This window comes from Lytechinus variegatus, chromosome 18 (assembly GCF_018143015.1).
Source record: "Lytechinus variegatus isolate NC3 chromosome 18, Lvar_3.0, whole genome shotgun sequence".
Lineage (NCBI taxonomy): Eukaryota > Metazoa > Echinodermata > Echinoidea > Temnopleuroida > Toxopneustidae > Lytechinus > Lytechinus variegatus.
The window spans coordinates 24,079,448-24,098,278 of NC_054757.1; the positions used below are offsets into that span (position 1 = coordinate 24,079,448).

The window sequence follows — 18,831 nt, forward strand, 5'->3', positions numbered from 1 at the left end:
CCAGATGGTCCAATAGCCATTTAGTCCATGTACCATTTGGTCTAAATAAGCTAAAGTGTTGATTGTGCAAAATGAAAAGAAAATGGGTATTAGACCAAATGGTTGTTAGACGAAATGGTAAAAGACGAACTGGTGATTAGTCGAAGTGATAATAGGACCGAATGGTTGTTAGACGAAATGTTGATGGACGGAATGGCATTAGACTAAATGAAAGTAGACCATGTGGTGAGTGAACGAGTTGGCAGTGAACTAATTGGCCATTTACCACACAATATATGGATCTATAACTATCATGCTATGATTAAACAAATAACAAATGTGATAAAGTCATTGTTTGATTTAAAAAATAGCGATTTTGATCATGTTATGACTCAATGTCGACAATTCTTGGTTTCTGTGTTTGTGGGGCGTATAATTTATAATAATCTTATTATTTCTGTCCATTGGGGTTGCCTGTTTTTGACGCATAAAGTAGAAACCTTAGAAATTATATTTTCTTTATGTAACAGATTCGAGGTTCTGATAGGAAAAATATCCAAGCATTCTGATTACGATAAGAATGGCTCTCGTATTATCCTGTTATGATATAAAGATGGTGGTCGAAATACTAGATGAAGTTCATTGATTTTTTTCTTTATTCTATAGAGAATATAATACAGACAGTATAACAGGAAACCATTTACAAAAACTGGGATTATGTTATGATTTCACAAAGCCAAGTAGAATTCGTCACATGATGTATATCATACTATAGTCTTTTATTGTTGTTTTAAAGAGTGTGTCTCGGAAATTATCATTCTAGAGACTTCAGCATTTTGAACAATCTTTTGTTACATAAAATCCATTTACGTCAAATGTCGATATGGGAACTCTCCTCTCTGAATATCGGGTTTTCTTTTCAGACCAAACGATTGGTTTCTATGGTAACGGAATATACTCACTCGCAGTATGTGTTATTTTTAGCTGGATAATGTACATCTCCCGTTGTGACCATTATACGGGTCGCCCAGGCGGTATCGATGGTGGCTACCATTTTCTTTTCCTTCGTCTTGATCGTCAAATTGGCCACTGCTACCATTTTACACTGTAATGTAAGGTGGATAAATGTCATAATAATTCTGGAGAGAGCCATAATTGCATTAATTCGCAAAACGCTCGTTTACAGGAGCAGTGCCAGCAGACATAGGACTACAGAGGAATCTTTTCACAAAGGCTTTATTATTTATTTACATGTATTTATATGGGAATTACTAAAGAACGGAGGGGGTGAATAGCTGTGTATGAAGTTATTTTCACCAACGGGTGTTATACGCTAATTAAAAGATTTGCATTGGACTGGCTGAGATGAGGTAGGTCCAGTTAAACTTAAGGTGAGAACGGGGCAAATCGGAGGGGGTGTGGTAGAACGAAGCACAGAGGGAGAGGGGGAAGGAGGGGACGAGCATGACGAGAGCAAAGGTGAGGGCAGGAATGGAGGAGTCAGATAAACAAAATAATAATAGGGAAAGGAAGGGGAGGGGGGCCTTACCCCAATGCATATGTCAGTTTTCATCCAGACTTGAATCCGATCCTGTCGACCGATAGAAAGCTCGTCGATCCGAAAGCGTACGTATGCCACGTCGTACAGCCCCGAGTGGAGACGGAGAACGTCCCTTCCGTGACCAAAACCGACATCACTTGTTGAGGGAGTCTCCGTGTTTCCCGACTCAACCACGAAGCCATTCTCGTCATCGACATCAACTGCTTAGGGGAAGAGATGGGATAGAAAGGGGTTAATTGGATACTCCAGGCTGAAGATAATGTTATTTGACTCAAGAGTCCTGTGTTCAAGTCAAAACGCATAGGCTATATCATTTTTCTCATGATTCGAGTTTTCATTCTTTTGTTTTGGCGAGATACGCATCCTGCATGTTCATGACTTAAAAATAGTGCTGAATATACAGAAAAATTAGCTTTTCTAAATATAAAAAATTTTATCCCCCCTATGCTTGCCCCCCTCTCCCTAGTTTAAAAATTCTGGTGCCGCCACTACCTCCTCTCTCTCTCCTTTTTTCGTCAGGTATGCCAGTCTTAATCTTTCCCTTCACTTTTCATTAACAAACTCTTCGCTTTCGGTAAATATTCACTGTCTCGTTTGCAAAAACCACTTCTCCTACTTCAACTCTCTTCAACAAGACGGAAGACATGTTTCTGCTGGTAGAGCAAGTGTCCTTGGAAAACAATATTGCATTGACCCAAACAATTTGAGGGGTCAGACATGGCGTATGGACAACAATTCTAACATGTGAGCGAAACGAGAGAGAGAAATTTGTGACCTTTGAATGATAGCAAAGTATCTAATTTTGTGATAGATTTTCGTGTAATATATTCAGAAATACTATTACTTCACTCTATTTCACCCCTAAATTCCTTTCTCTCTTTTTTTAGTCGTTAAAATTTTAGGGATCATGGCCCCCAAGGACTTCTCCCACATCCGTACGATTGCGATTGGCAGTAGGTCCATGGGCAGACGATAACTGGTACGCGGGTGGATCAAGGATCTATCAAACGGAGGCAAACCAACAACAATAAATATATTGAAAGAATATTATCACCACTCAAGGGGAGCATACCCCATGATATTTTTTGACAAGCAAAAATACAGGGTTCAGAACCATAGTTTTTATGCACCACCTTCCAGCACCCTTGCCATTGCCAGATACCTCCCTTTTCATTCTCTTTGAACCAAGTCTGTACTATGTGACTTATGACCTCTTGTTCTGGTATGGCTCTGATGATCACTTCCAGGGTTCAGTTGTCATGTCACTTGTCAGACCGGTCATCTATCCAAGGGTTTGACTTCGCAGTAGGCGTTTCTGAACGGTAAATTGCCAATTCGTCTACCGCCAACTGGTCCACTCACCACATGGTCTACTTTCATTTAGTCTAATGCCATACCATCCATCAACATTTCGTCTAACAACCATTCGGTCCATTAACCATTTGGTCCACTTCGTCTAATCACCATTTTGTATATGACCATTTCGTCTCATATCCAGTTGGTCTAATATCCATTTCATTTTCATTCATTTTGCACAATTTAACACTTAGTCCAATTAGACCAAATGGACTCAATGGCTATTTGACCTACTGGTTATTAGACGGAATGGCATCAGACTAAATGAAAGTAGACCACGTGTTAAGTGGACGAACTGATGGTAATAGTCGAGTTGGCAATTGGAAGAATTGGCACTAGGCGAATTGGAAATAAACCTTCTGAACATGGCCTTGTAACATAAAGCTAACGATCAATGAGAGCATACAGGTGTTTTGACAATAGTGACTACCAATTAAGGCGTGTTTGGTTATTTGCAAATAGGCACAACTTTCCTGGTTTGGTTTTGTTGGCTCATGGAGCTATATATTGGCTGATACCCAATGGTATAAAAAAAATTAAATCATGGAGCTATTAACACAGAACCAGTGCAGAAGAATTAAGAAGCAGACAATTTTTTGACATAAAATTTAATGCTATTATTATTTTGATCCGCATACTTCCACGCACATAATGACCTCAATAATAAACGTCGATATGAGCCATGTATCTCTGGAATTAGGAGATTATTTAGAAAAAAAATGGATTACAAATAATAGACAATCAATTGAAATACTCCCTCTATCTTAAAATACCTACAATTAAAATTCCCAAACAAATCACATGAAACTGCATGAGCTCGCCAAAGGTTAACCAGAAATGTTCATCGATATATCATCGTCTACACATACACTTTGTGCAATATCAATGTCTATATCATAAACTACTTCTTTCAACTCATGGCCGAATTGACGGCGGAACGCGTACAGTAGAATAAAAGTAGAAAAGCAATGCATAATGACGGTCACATGTGTTAACTATTCGATGAGTGTCCATCTCTCATATTCTCTTTGCCAACCTTTGCACTAAATATTTGTATCATTTTGATTGGTTTGAATAAACTTCACTTTAAGTCATAGGTCCATGTTCAATATGAGAATTGCGAAACGACTACCCCCCCCCTTCGATCACTCCTTCCTCTTCCTGGTTCTCTTCTCTCCATCCCCATGCACACGACATGATAAAATGAAAATAACACAGAGCATTGTATATACGATCCGTTATTGTCCCATCACAACCTTGTTCATAGAATGAGTGTTATTGTCCATACTAAAAAATTATACATAGTCTACATAAATTGACAATTTAGCCTGTTGATATCACTGTACTTACAGCATGAAGTCAAGACAGCAAAGCTCATTACAGCGACTGAACAGGTAAGAATGGTAATCCCAGGGGTAATCCATCGCGACATCAACATGGTGTTGGTGGTTTAACTGTAGTCCAGTTTCCCTGGTAGAGTTAAAAGCAAGGAGCTTCCAACACAGCTCTTTGGTTCAAGAGATCGAGGAGAGTATGCATGCCCGCCGAATGCAGAACTATTGTGTTACAAATCGCATGTATTGATCTTGAGTGAAGTCATATATTCGCTTGAATGCATCATTATACATGTACAGTATGCGTGGAGTGAATGAAAGGACCAGTGCTAGTGGTCAACCTCCGGGGTTAGTGGGTCTACCTCCGTGGGTGGTGGGTACGTGGTGGGGTGGTGGGGAGCGGTCTAAGTGATTTTGACAAGGGGGGGGTCAGGGTTTTGCCTCACGAACATTGGCGGCGGAAGCCAAAAAAAATTAGGGGGGGGGGATCTACCTGAAATTTTGTGATGGACACATGTAAAAAAATTTGACCAGCAAAAAAAAAATCATCAACCTGAATTTTAATTAGGAGGGGGGGGGGGGACAAAAGACATTTTTAAAGGGGGTCCACTAGAATTTAGGGGGACGCAGGAAACAAAATTGACCATAAAAAAAAATGTTATCAACTGAAAATTTTGGGGGGTCCGTTCCCAACTCATATATGGGGAGGGACCTGCCCCCCCCCCCCCCCGCTTCCGCCGTCTATGCTCACGAATCCCTGCTTGAAATGGTTGTCTACTTACTACGATTCAGCATGTATCTGGAAAGTGTTGTATCAACAAGTGTCGTCTCCCAAGTTGTCAGATCTGACCTGATTCTTGTCTGCATGGGCTTTTCATCCCTTGAGAAGTACATGTTACTATGGTAACTGCGGGATAAAAGAATGTCGGAGAAACGGGCACCCTCCGGAGCGGTGATCATGCTGAGTGAGGGGGGGGGGGGGCGTGGAGACAAAGTCCACTCCTCCCATTCCTAAATTTAGTTTCAAGAGGTCAAATCAGAATTACTTCGTTGAAAAGAAATTAATGGCTTCTCAATAATGAAAATAGTGATCTTTATTTGATATTTTGGCTTTTGAATATAAATCGAGAGCTAACATAAATTATGCCCTCCATGCACCCCCGCCACATGGATCACCGTCTAGCTAGTATATAGACTTTGTTGCTATAAACATATTATTATCATTACTTATTATTTGTACTGTGCTTTTCCCATTAGGCGCCTACTAACAAATGCAAAGTAACACAAAATAAGCCAAGACTTAGAAACTGAGTAACTAAAAATTACGGGGAATAGCGGAAAAATTGAATATATTTAGTTCGTCCAATGATTTAAGACTTGCTTTGAGTGGCCTCCAAGCTAGTTCAAATTATTGTTATGATTTATAATAATGGTATTTTACTTAAAAATCGATTCACAGCAATCTTTTGCAGATAAAATTGAAATCATAAAAAACAGCAATACTTACATTATAAGCAGAATTTGGCAATATGAATGAAACTTGACTAAATGATCAGCAAAATATCGATTATATACGATCGTCGACAATACTGGAACTTGTCTCAATATAGGCATATTTATTTGGTGGCCATAGTGCCGAAGTGAGGACTATTTAAACTACACATGTACCGAGTATAGGCCTTATCATCGATCTCTCTATTATGATCATGATGAAATAAAAAATGGTTGACAACTCCTCCCTGATCATGATGACTCTTGGCTGAGTAGGCCTATCCACTATTGCAATATATCACATCCTTATCAAATAAAAAAGGTTTCTCTTTATCATCCAATCTAAAAAAAGTGAAATATTTCATATTGAATTTGTTAAAATCCAATGGAAAATTTAGTTTGTTACTTTGTAACTATGTCCAATTTTAATGGAATTTTCAGTGTTCTGTTGGCGTAGACTTGGGCTTCAAAGTAACGAGGATTTTTCCAATAAATTTGGTTTACTTCCACGATCATCATGATCATGGTACGAGATAACGCTATATACCGTGATAAATAGCAAGCTCACTATTTTTTCTTTGTCTGTCGTTAGTAGACATTCATTGTATTCACTATATTCTAACAATATTTATTTCACTCATCCTCGTAATTTTCTTTCCCTTCTTCATGTTTCTCTTCCTTTCCCGCTCTCTCTCTCTTCTTCCTTTTCCCTCAAAACCCTGGCAATAAATGACCAAAGATGGCGCTAGTACTTTCTTCTATCAGCGTTAATTTATTCAAAACAAAAAAAAATAACTTAGTATTGCAATAATCGTAATAAATTCAATGTTAAACCATCATCACATTATGGGTAACAAAAAAATAAAGCAAATGGGTTTCAAATAGGCTGCTCACCTTTTACATTTATTGTTGTTGTTTTGTTTTGTGTGTGCTTTACATATTGAATTGAATTTATTGATTTATTTCATTTCTATATCCATACAATGAAAACAACATAAATACAAAATCAATACGAATTAAACATACAAAAGCGCTTACACCTGCAATATACAACAAACATCGTAGATAAATCAATCATTTTTAAAAGAAAATAGAATGAATATAGCATGAATAGCTGTACGTGTATGTATGCTTAAAAATGAAAAGAAATGAAAAAAGAGACCAGCTAGAGACCATACCAGAACATGATATAAGAAGCGAGGCATGTAAGACACTGATCTCTCGTACAGTATACGAAAATATTAAAGGAACGTAAATACGATATAACAGAGTGTAAGCAGATATTTGATTTCACGGATGATAAATACATGGCCACGAAATGTATGCGTATAATTACTATATTTCTTTTTCTAAGCAATATGATTAGTTATAATCTTATTGTTGTAAACAATAGGATTAAGGGGTTATATTCATAATCCCTGTTGTTGTAAACAATGTGATTGTTGATAAATAATAATTATAATATATAAGATTTGTATAGCGCACGTATCCACATTGCTAGGTATCGATATATGAATCATTAATCATAAAAATATGGATCGATAAATATGAAATCATAAAAATATGGATCGATAAGTATGAAATCATAAGATTATGGATCAATAAGTATGAAATTATTAAAATATGAATCAATAAGTTATTAAGATATGAATCAAACGCGATGAAATGATAGAATTCCGATTGATACTGTACTTTAAATATATACATATATATACTTTGATTTTGTTGTGCATTGTGACCAGAAAATGAATAAAATCTAAAAACAAATGATAAAAATATGGATCAATAAGTATGAAATGATAAATAACACGTGACAACTACGTCACGGACTGAGGAATTCGACAAAAACAAATTACGTCATATGATTGTGAAAAATAATGACGTCATTCAAAACAAGGTAGAACAAAATAATTTGCGGCAAGCCTCGACAAGTGCAAAACAAGACAAAAGTTAAGAAAATAAAACAAACAACAAACATTACGTCACTCAGAGCAGGGGCGTAATAGTCGGGGGAGGCAGGGAGAACAAGCTGCCCCCCTGGCGGATTTCACCGGGAAAATAAAAAAACGGGAAAAAGAAAAAAAAGGAGAACGAGAGAACGGTAAAGAAATAAAGAACATAAATAGGGGAAATGGAAGGAAAGAAGAACATGTGAGGAATACTACATTAGCATCACTAGCAAAAGATATGTCTCAAAGGCACGAGCAAGAATGGCGAGAAAATAGGATCAAGAGGCAAAGAGAAACGGGAAATGAAGGTAGAGCCAAATCCTAAATTGGAAAATCAGAATATGAAGAAAAATACAAGAACACCACCGGGCTGCCGAGGATTGAAAAATATAAAGACCAGGAAAAAAAAGATGGTTGGAGTCTATACTAACCTTCCTTATTTTTGTTTGCAATAATGGTCGCAATCAGGCCCAAGAGTTAGCCAGGGGCTAGTTATATCCCCCTATATTATGTTCTAACCTAAGTTAAGTTTTACGCTGGCTAGATTTACCGTAAAAAGCTTATTTTGGCTAAATTTCCAAAGCTACTATCACAATAATTATAATTTAATCCAAAAATCATTTTACAAGGCCAATTTTTTTTGGCTCGCTGGCGACTTTTACAATTTTTTTCCACCTTTGGTATGTTGTGCTGCCTAAAAATAATCCGTTTACTATCCGCAACTGCGTTGAAGTTAATATGTGTATGTACTGTACCCGCGATTTAATAAAAAAAGTGGCCATCTGGAATGTTTAAAGATATCACGAGGTTCCGGGTGCTCCGCCTTAGACCAGTGATTGAGTTGCCCCCCCCCCCGAAATGTTGAAAAAAAAGTATAGTAAATATTGTCATAATCATCCTTCTAATGCTGCAAAGTGCTTCAAAACAGATTTTTTGGGTTTTTTTTTTTTGGGGGGGAAAGTTTATACTCCCTTCACTGTTGGCTCCCGACGCAGTAACTGTTGACTGAGATAAGTAAATTATCTGTTCACATGGGGCTTAAACATCCAATGTTCAAGTCAATATGCGATTGGAGTTTTCATTATTCGTCTTAGCGAGATACTCATCCTGCGTATTTATAATTTTCATAATTGAAAAAATTACAAAAAGTGCTTAGAACGTCCATTTATCATCTCAGGATATAAAAAATTTCAGCTCGCGCTTTGCGCTCGCATTGTTGAGATATCATCTTCATGACCCAATGCAAACAGATAATTTTTAACAGGTCCCTTTTCAAGTCAGTAGGGTCTACATAAAAAAAAAAATAGCTCGCGCTTCTCGCTCGATTTTGAGAAATAGGCAAAATATTTGTATGTTGACCCCAAATGTTTTTTTTTTTGTGATCTGCATAGCACTGGCCCCCAAAAGTTCTCCCAACCGAGAATAAAAGAAAAGATGAAAGAAAAGGAAAGGAAGATGTAAGATATGATGTTATTTTCTGAATACCATGTCAAAATCAATCTGAAAGTTAGATTCTCATGAAAAGGTGATTTTTTTCTCGCCCGCTTCGCTCGCTCGGGACTTATATTATGCAACCTTTTTGTACTAATCACGCATTGAGCTTCGACCTAATGCTTGGGGCACAGTCATAAAAATATCCTGTTCATACCATGATGGTCGGGAATATTTTGGCTCCTGCCCCCCCCCCCCCCCCCGGCCACCGACCCCTGTTACGCCCCTGACCCAGAGCAAGAAACTCCCAAACTATTAACGGCAAGCTCCAACAAGTAAAAAACAAGAGAATGGCTACGAAATGAATATTGTTACGGTTGCCACATTATTTTCTGAGAATACAGAGCATACGTGGACTTGTCAGGGGAGAGTGGTCAATCACCAAGGAGACTACCATTTTGCAGGAACTCATAGATCGTAACGGTACGGAGATATATTGAAAAGAAAATCGAATATCAATTTGTATGACATTTCCATACCAACCCATGATGCCAAGCATCTTGTGGAGAACTAGCACATGTATTATGTATAATAGCTCTTTATTCGTGTTTGAATTGTCCGTGTAAACTTGACCTTTTTATCAAACGGATCGATAAAACGAGCGATTGTTACATTTGGTATTCCTCTTTCACGTCATTTTTTGCATCATGTCGTTCATTTTAAAATTCAATCAATAATTTATTTCTACTTCTACTTTAAGCTCTTTGACGGCTAATTTTTTTTTCACCCGAGAAACATTGATTCATTTTTTCATTTTTTATTCAATTTGTTTCATTCCTGAAGTTTTTCAGTTAGTCAATTTTCTTCCATTTCTTCAGTTTGTTTCATTTATTCAGTTTGTCCATTTTCTCTAATTTATCAATTTTCTTGATGTTCTTATCCCGTTTCTTAATTTTCTTCAGTTTGGTCATTTCCTCCAGTTTCTTCATTTTCTTCGATTTTTTTTTAATTTTTCTCAATTTCCTTCAATTTGTTCATTTTGTTATCCATTTCTTCATTTTTACTCCAGTTTGTTCATTTCCTCCAGTTTGTTTATTTTCATGTCCATTTGAAGTATCAACAGCCATTTTAAACTCCATTTTTTGAAGCCATATTGGATTTCTGGCTGTCCTTTATTTCGAAAACACATTTTGACGTTGAACTTGTTTAAAACACATTGAATGATAATTCCGCAATAACTGATAACATTTTGATGAAAATTGATGGGAGGACTTTTGTTGATTTTGGTGGAACAAGAAAAGGGGGTAAAAAGAAAGTTAGATGATAAAGAAATGAAAAAAAATGTAGAATCATAAGAGGTGATCTGTCAACGGACAGATCATCTAATAAAAACAAAATTGTTTGTTTTTCAGGACTAGTGAAGAAATTTATTTTGTCCTAATCTTACTTCTTTGTTGCATATGTTTAACCAGCTGCTTACATTCCTCAGGTGCTGTAGTGTAGGGAGCTTGCACGCAAAAGGGGCTGCTGCATTGGTAGGAGCTTGCACACTTATTCTTTTTTGTGTGCTTAATTCTTCTCCTTTCTGCTACACTGCTCAGGGTCGCTGCATTGTTAGGTAACAGTCACGGTAATTTTGTTTTCGCCCCCCCCCCCCCAAAAAAAAAGAAGAAAAGGAATGCGCTTTAAATTGTTTTCTTTTGCTTAGCTATAGGGACAAGCAGTGATACTATTGGTTAGAAACTGAAGTGTGCGTTGGAGTGAGCATTTGGAGCAAGATACCCTGGGCAGAACATATTTTAACATTGGTGTGGGAAGGTTAGGTTTTCACTATGTGTGAGAGATGTTGCTGAGGTGTCTCGAGTGTTGAGACCGGTGTGAAGAAGGTTTAGAGATTCAACACTAGCATCTACAGGCTGGCTATTCCTATAATCCTTTACATGACTGCCACACACACCATGATCAGCAACAAGGACCGGAATTACCAAGATATCCGTAAGTTTTGTAATTTTGTTTGTTTTTTTTTGTATTTTTGTTTTAAAAATGTAACCACTTAATAGCTTGCATGGTATCTTAGATGTTATAATATTATAGAATTTTTATTCTAAAACACAAGAGGAATAGTGATTTTTTTAGGAATTGTCCATTGGCATTGGAGTATATGAAAATTTATATAATATGTCTACTTTAAAATCTTTTTGGAAGAAATCTTTTTTATTGAAGGATTGTAATTCAATGTTGATTTAACAATATACAGAATAAAGTGAGCATTCAAAATCATGATCAATCATGAAGTTTTTATTGAAGGGTGTTATCATTTAAACAAGGCAGTTATAGTTAATCTAATTATTGCATGGTTATGAAAGGGAAATTCTTCTAGAAAACTGTTTGTTATTTCTTTAAAACAGTCGCAGTTTTGGTCTACCACTTAGCTGGGCTAAGAGAGTAATATCCTTGTCAAGAGATACAACACGGGGCTCTGGGCCTGATGACACTACATATCCCAATGTAATTGGGTCTTCGACGAACTCGCCGTCAACATTCAACACTTCTGAGTGAATGGTATTGAGGAACTACGCTTGCTCTTGGTGATTGTCTTCATACACCCCAATAAAATTGTCGACTTTCTTTCGCCAGTATAGACAGTGGTATTGTCACCCGCTTTCATCGAGAGAAATTTAAGCATCAATTTGCTGAAAGTGTGATTATTATATGCTGAAGTTACATGTTTTCGTATTACAATTTCTTATAATTGAGTATATTTATGTTCCTGCCCAGAATTACGCAAATGAAACACCTATCATGCCTATAGGCCTTTTCAAAATTGAATGCATTTATTCATCTAGGTCTTTGTCGTTACCAATAGAAGCAGCTTCGTTAATCATGAGGTCTTTGTCGTTACCAATAGAAGCAGCTTCGTTTATCATGAGGTCTTTGTCGTTACCAGTATAATATACAGCTTCGTTCATCATGAGGTCTTTGTCGTTACCAATAGAAGCAGCTTCCTTAATCATAAGGTCTCTTTCATTACCAATAGAAGTAGCTTCATTTATCGCGAGGTCTCTCTTACTACTAGTAGACCTACTGGATGTGACGTTAAATAAGGTGATGAACACAGCAATTGCTGTGATTTTGAGTTTATCAAATGCCATGATGGAAAATGATGAGGACAACCTAAAGATAAAAGGAAATATAATAAAGCTCGTGAAATCCTCTTTAGGGAATACCATGCATGAATTTCAAGTTCAAAATAAACGTTTTGATATTCAATGATCTACAATCATTCTAACGGAGGGAACCTTTGACAATCTGATTTGAAAAGATGAAATACTTTCAGACGAACATAACACTATGACAATAAAAAATATTTCATCAAAATATAACAAGGGATAACTCCGAATTACCCGATTTGATATCAAAATTTTATTTGATTGGTGCCGATCAAAATGAAAATATTTCCGTATTTTTTCTCGTTTCAGACCAGCATGGACTGGAAATATCAATATAGATCTTAGTCAGTAGCTTTCTAATCTCCGATCACTTAAACAAAATGCTTAAACGATTGTCATATATAAAAGTAAAAAAAAATTGCCGGGACAGGGCGATAGATTTCTCTCTTATTTTTTTATGTATTTTTTTTGGGGGGAGGGGGTGTATATCGATACAAGGGAACAAGGGAGCTAAAATGAAAAAAAGTCTATGTGGTTTTGGGACAAAGATTTAGAGTTTAAAAAAAAAAGCTTACAGATAAAGAACAATATCGCATTAACATATAAATAAAACGACTTTCCCAAATTAAAATAATCAATAAATTGTAAAAGAACCGCCGGAAAATTGTCATGTTTAAATCGCATGAGTTAATAATGCACTATATAGACAGATGATTATGAGGTTTTTGTAATAGTAATGTTCGATGATACTCTAGAAAATATCATATTACTGACCATTTAACAGAGCTTTGGGGTTAAGTCTTCAAAGCTTTTCATTGTTTCGGTAAAACGGTTCTATGAATGTATTTATGAATTTACAATGAACAAGCTGATTTGATTTGATTTGTTGATTTCCGTTTCACAATTGTACATAATATGATAAACATGACATAACTAGGTCGAAAATACTACAAGACATAAAATAATAAATTTATAACATATAAATAGAATTAAGGAACACAATTCAATAAATAAAGTTACCTCAGATCGCATTTGTATTTAAAAGTAAAACGGAGGGTCTTGCCGAAAAAGCAAAGCTTGTACAAAAGGCAAGCCTCTAACTTAGTTTCAGATGATGTAAAATCCCCTTGAAATTGTATTTATTCAAATGAAGTTCTCCCCAAAAAAGAAAAAAATGGATTGACAGTTATTGATTTTATGCGTAAGAAGTTCATTGCTGCACTTTATTTCATTTTACAAGGTAGATGTTATGCTCATATGTAAATGAAAATATGAAATAATTATGATTTCATAATGACAAGAGAAATCGGAGATATGGCATCATCTGCCAATTTCTTGACGGCGTGTATATAAGCCTAACTGTTTTCACAAATTCAACAACTTTATCATTTGTTATCAGATTTTGATTAAATTTTACAGCATTTTGCTTTGTGAATCTACTCTGTTTATTCAAATACAATTATTTTCAGCACAAAGTACTGATAATAATTTAATTACCTTTCACAGGTTTAGAGTGGAAATAAAGAAATCTGCATAGCTATTTTCAAAGTGAGAAGAAGTAAAAGTAAAATTCATAAAAAATAAACCACTTCTAACGTAGAAAAATTCATGATAGCTGTAAGTACAACCTTAAACTGATATGAGTTAGAATTAATAATAAAGTAAGACAATGACAGCTCATCTAAATCTGATAAAATATAAAATTATTGTTTCTGTCATAGATTTTGCATATGACAACTCAAGTAAGTCAGATATTAAAGATTGTTCAATGATGCAAGTCAAATTAATATGATTAGACCCACCATGCCTATACAGAAAACGTTATTTAAAATTTAATACAAACGCCGTTTACTATATATAAATTACAAGTATGGTTGTTTAAAGGTTTATTCAACTATTCTTCACTTATTGTAAAACAAGTACTAAAGTAAAAATTTGCATTTAAGATTCAATACACTTGTTTTAACTGTTTAAACAAAACAACTTCCGTAAGGTTTATACAGAAAACAGCGTTGCCTAACAAAATAATAGAGAGCGTTTTCACTTTGTATAGGTCCCTATATTTCACTCGTGTTTATCATTTGCAGCTTAATTATGGATAGTCATTATGACAGGAGTCTGTCACAAATAGTACAGGAAACGTACAATTTCCGAGTTCTTTTGACACTCAAGACATTGAAATCATTAATAATTACTAAAATAGTTCTCTTCGTTATATAATGTAAAATTTTTAAATGTTTCTTATCTTAACGCAGAGTTAGACTAAGTTAAACCGGAATTTAATTATTTGAATACTTGCCTTTGTTTTGGGCGAGATGGAACTTAGGTTAGAAAATTTCTAGCTGAGAGTAGATACGAGCACGGAGATTGACTGTGATATACTGCTCCTTGTGATGTTTGCAGGCTTCTGGTAACCATGCTAACGCTCAAACACTCATAAAAATCACCTTGTTTTTTTAATAGATAAAGTGAGACCGTATGTTCCGCCTATACGAAATTCTAAACAATTTCTATAGAGTTGTGTTAAATCTAACAAAAATTATCAACCACATCCGAAATTCAATTTTCATCCCAGGTTGTCAAGGTCTGGACCATATGCTCAATCTTTTTTTCATATACTTGGTAGTTATAATCCACTCTTTTTAAAAAGTTTTTATTGGGTTTTTATTCAATTTTTCAATTCAAATTCATTTTATTCTTGATAATGATAAAAACATCAAACTGTACATTCGTATAAAGAAATATCATTGCAAGAAAAGGAGGACAACAAAAAGTTTACACTTGAAAATAAGAAGCCTCCAAAGAATACAAAAATCAATATAAATTATGTGCACATCAGATGAAGAGGGGGGGGGGCGAAATATGCTCATTCACACACATGCAGACACACACACCCACCGAGGAACATCGTCATCATAACACACAAAAGCACACCCGAAGCATCCATTATCTTGGTTCATTAATTAACAAAAGTAATACATGTATAAATGAAGTGAGCTTGAATTCAAATTAGGAATAGGTACTAATAATGATATTTTTGAGCTTGCATTTAAACGAAGAAACAGTTGAACATGAAAAAAGGCATACATTGAGATTATTCCAAATTCGTGGTCCGGTAAATTTAAGAGTTGAGAATTAGGGTTGAAGCTGTTTTAGGGTAATGAAAGCTATTAGCAGAGCGAGTATTGTATCGGTGAAAGTCGTAGTTATATTGGAAAAGATTAATGATATTAACAGGAGCATATCTATATTTAACTGCGTGCATAAGTGTAGCAATCCTAAATTTATGAATATCGTAGACTGTCATTGTTTTTAATCTAAAAAATAATGGTCCCGATGGTGTCAGATATGGAGAATTGGTGCAAATGCGTAGTGCTTTTTTCTGGAGTTTATGGATACAATCCAGTTTGAGGGCGCACTTCACCGTGACGCCGTGGATTCAGATGGCCTTTAAAATTTCGCTAAATTTCATGTTTTTGCTGACCAATATGTTACTTCTTACTTTGTAAGTTCGATTCGATTTGTGTTTGTCATCACATATGACTGATTTTTGTTCCTATTACAATGGCTTCTTATGACTTTTCAACAACTATTTTATATGCTTATCTTGCCGTCATCACATCGTTATATACTTGTCATTGGATTGTACACGTAGATGCATACCGCATAGATATACTACAAGGGTACTTTGGATGTAGTATATCGGAGAGTAACGCCTCAGTGATTTGTAAACAAACAAACGTCTACAACTACTGAGACATGTAGTTGAATGGGTTAAAGCAAACAAATTATCCCTTAACATCCTGAAGACAAACTTTATGTTATTTAGTAACACTTTGCAAAATCTACTTGGAGACATCCTTTTGGACGATACTGCTCTAAATAGGGTCTCTTCAACTAAATTTTTAGGTCTCATGATTGACGATAAATTGAAATGGAACATTCATATTCAAAATATATCCAAAACTATATCAAGGAACATTGGTATAATGAATAAAATAAGACACTTTTTTCCAAAATCAACACTTTTTACACTATATTCCTCCCTAATACTTCCCTATCTGAATTATGGAATAATGACATGGGGTAACGCCAACAAATATCTTACAGACAAAATTCTCATCTTACAAAAGAACATTATAAGAATTATACATAATGCTGCTCCTCGTTCTCATACTAACAATTTATTTTACAAGTCCAATATTTTAAAACTTCCAGATCTATTTCTTTTTCAAACAGGGCAATTTATGTACAAATTGAATTCAAACCAACTCCCAAACATATTAATTAACATGTTTACAAAAAATAACGCCATTCACAATTACCCAACAAGACAATCACTCCGTTTTCACCTTCCCCGTACCCGCACTCAACTCGCACAAAAAACAATTTCCTTTTACGGTCCTAAATACTGGAATACACTCAGTCACGACATCATTAACTCCGTCAGTCTGAACTGTTTTAAAATCAAGCTAAAAAAGCACATTCTCGAATCTTATAGAGTAAGTCCAAATTGAGCGCTCGGGACCCAACTTCTCTCTTTCTCTCTCTCTTCTTTCCTCTTTTTCCTTCCCTTTCATCTGCCATCACCCTTATTTCCCCCCTTCATTCTCTTTCATCCACACAGGTGCACCAGTCTTTCTTCTCGGTTATCTATCTTTTCACTTTCATCCATCATTTCCGTACTCCATCCATCACAATAGCTTTCTTACGATTTTTTTTTCTCGTTCTTGCATTTATACTTATACCTACAAACCTGTCTTTTAACTTATTCTTTGAGGAATCCACACTCAACAAGCCCTGCTTTTTAGTGGATCCCTCCATTTCCTCAACATTTATTTAAATAGTAAAGATTATATAATGATTATATTGTTTCGTGTCTATTGTATATATTTACTTATATATGCCACATTGTCATACTGTATATACTTCCATATTCATTTATATCTTTGTAATGATTTCTTTTGCTGTTAAAATTGATTTGAGTTGAAATGAAATAAACCAAACTGAAACTGAAAAACTGAAACGTCGTCGCTGTCACAATGAAAGTGCAGTATACTATTAATGAACTCTACGCTTTACGTAATGCCCCAAAGCCCCCTTTGTCACCAAATTCTAAGCAGACAGTGATTGAATGTGGCATACGTAGGAAGAGGGGGACTCGTGGAGGCAAAGGGAACAAACGGAATATACCAGTCAGAGTTATTTCTTGGGGGAAACCCCGATTTCAGCGACAATCAGGTGTGAATTATGAGAACCTTGTGTTTGTGCCAACTAGCGACTTTACCATCATCACCAAGACCAGGAACCAGAAACCGGTGATGTATGACTTTCCAACACTGTATATGGCCAATCTGAGATCAATTGCTAACAAATTCGATGAACTTTATGCAGTGATCAAAATGTATAAAGTAGATGTGTGTGCCATATCAGAATCGTGGTTAAATAACGATGAGGGTGACACTTTCTGTATAGATGGCTACATACAACTGTCTAAGAGTCGTTCCAGTCGCCGCGGGGGAGGAGTCCTTGTGTATGCTCGTGATGATCTGTACCCCAAACCTGTTACAAACATAAGAGTTCCAGACAATCTAGAGGTTATATGGATACAACTACGCCCTCGCCGACTTCCACGTGAAGTCTCAAGCCTGTTTGTCGCTGTAGTGTACAGTCCCCCTAACTCTAACTCTGAGACCGAGTTGATTGACCACATCATCGACTCAGTAGATGTTATCCGTTCTCGTCACCCTTATGCTGGAATTGCGATTTTAGGGGACTTCAACAGAGTGGACACTGATGGAATATGCACCGCCGTGTCTCTCAAACAAATTGTAGAAGAGCCTACTAGGAACGATGCCATTCTGGATAAAATCATTACAAATCTCCAGAAATACTACAAGAAATGTGAAATAAAGTGTCCAGTCGGTACCAGTGACCACAATGCCATCCTCTGGTGCCCGCTACCATCGTTTGCTCATCGCCCCAACACTACCATGAGGCGTACTGTGCGACCCATGAAGGACTCGGACACAAGAGCATTTGGTCGATGGATTTCGACATACTCCTGGACTGAAGTCCATGACGCAGTATCCTCAGAGGTCAAATGTAATGCATTCTGTGGAACCCTCAAGTCTGCTATGGACCATTTCTTCCCACTGAAAAGGGTGAATATTCACGAGAGAGACAAGCCCTGGGGATGACACCCCATGTCAAGTCTCTAATACAAGAGCGACAAACCCTTTTCCTTGCCGGCCCGTCAAGTGAATGGAAGAAGTGCCGGGATAAAGTGCAACGCGCCATCAAAGATGCCAAGGAGGATTTCCATGAGCACCGGGTTGAACGTCTGAAGAAGGACAACCCAGCATCGTGGTACAAGCACATTAAGCTGATGACGTCATCTTCACAGTCATCACAAATAATTGACGTCCCTAATGGAGAAGAGCTTACATCAACGGCTGTTGCCAATATCATCAATGAAAAGTTTGTCAGTGTTGCAGCTGATTTATCTCCTCTAGACCGCAGCAAGTTACCAGCCTTCTTACCTGCAAGGGAACCACCTA

General features: G+C 36.3%; 2 protein-coding genes across 3 annotated transcripts in view; one reads left to right on the forward strand and one right to left on the reverse strand.

The window, feature by feature from the left end:
- The window catches only part of LOC121431667 (heparan-alpha-glucosaminide N-acetyltransferase-like), a 29,348-nt gene extending 24,823 nt beyond the window's left edge, over positions 1–4,525 (reverse strand). The window contains exons 1-3 of one of the 2 annotated variants that reach the window (XM_041629312.1): positions 4,247–4,525; positions 1,529–1,743; positions 942–1,084 (exon numbers count right to left, since the gene is read on the reverse strand). In XM_041629312.1, coding sequence (XP_041485246.1) covers positions 942–1,084; positions 1,529–1,743; positions 4,247–4,334 — 446 coding nt within the window. In that variant the 5' untranslated portion in view covers positions 4,335–4,525. The remainder of the gene's footprint in view (positions 1–941; positions 1,085–1,528; positions 1,744–4,246) is intronic. The other variant, XM_041629313.1, reaches the window with a different exon arrangement.
- An 11,161-nt stretch (positions 4,526–15,686) lies between these two features.
- LOC121432240 lies at positions 15,687–18,471 on the forward strand. Its single transcript, XM_041630093.1, has 2 exons — positions 15,687–16,008; positions 17,295–18,471. Exons 1-2 carry the CDS (start codon positions 15,836–15,838, stop codon positions 18,469–18,471), a joined length of 1,350 nt encoding a protein of 449 aa, XP_041486027.1. The 5' UTR covers positions 15,687–15,835.
- Positions 18,472–18,831: the final 360 nt, after the last annotated feature.

Excerpts from the sequence above, each read along its gene's own strand:
- LOC121432240 (XM_041630093.1), top strand. The coding sequence starts at position 15,836 with ATGGCTTCTTATGACTTTTCAACAACTATTTTATATGCTTATCTTGCC. Across the intron at positions 16,009-17,294 it reads TCAGTGATTTGTAAACAAAC|AAACGTCGTCGCTGTCACAA; the intron begins AAACGTCTACAA and ends ACTGAAAAACTG.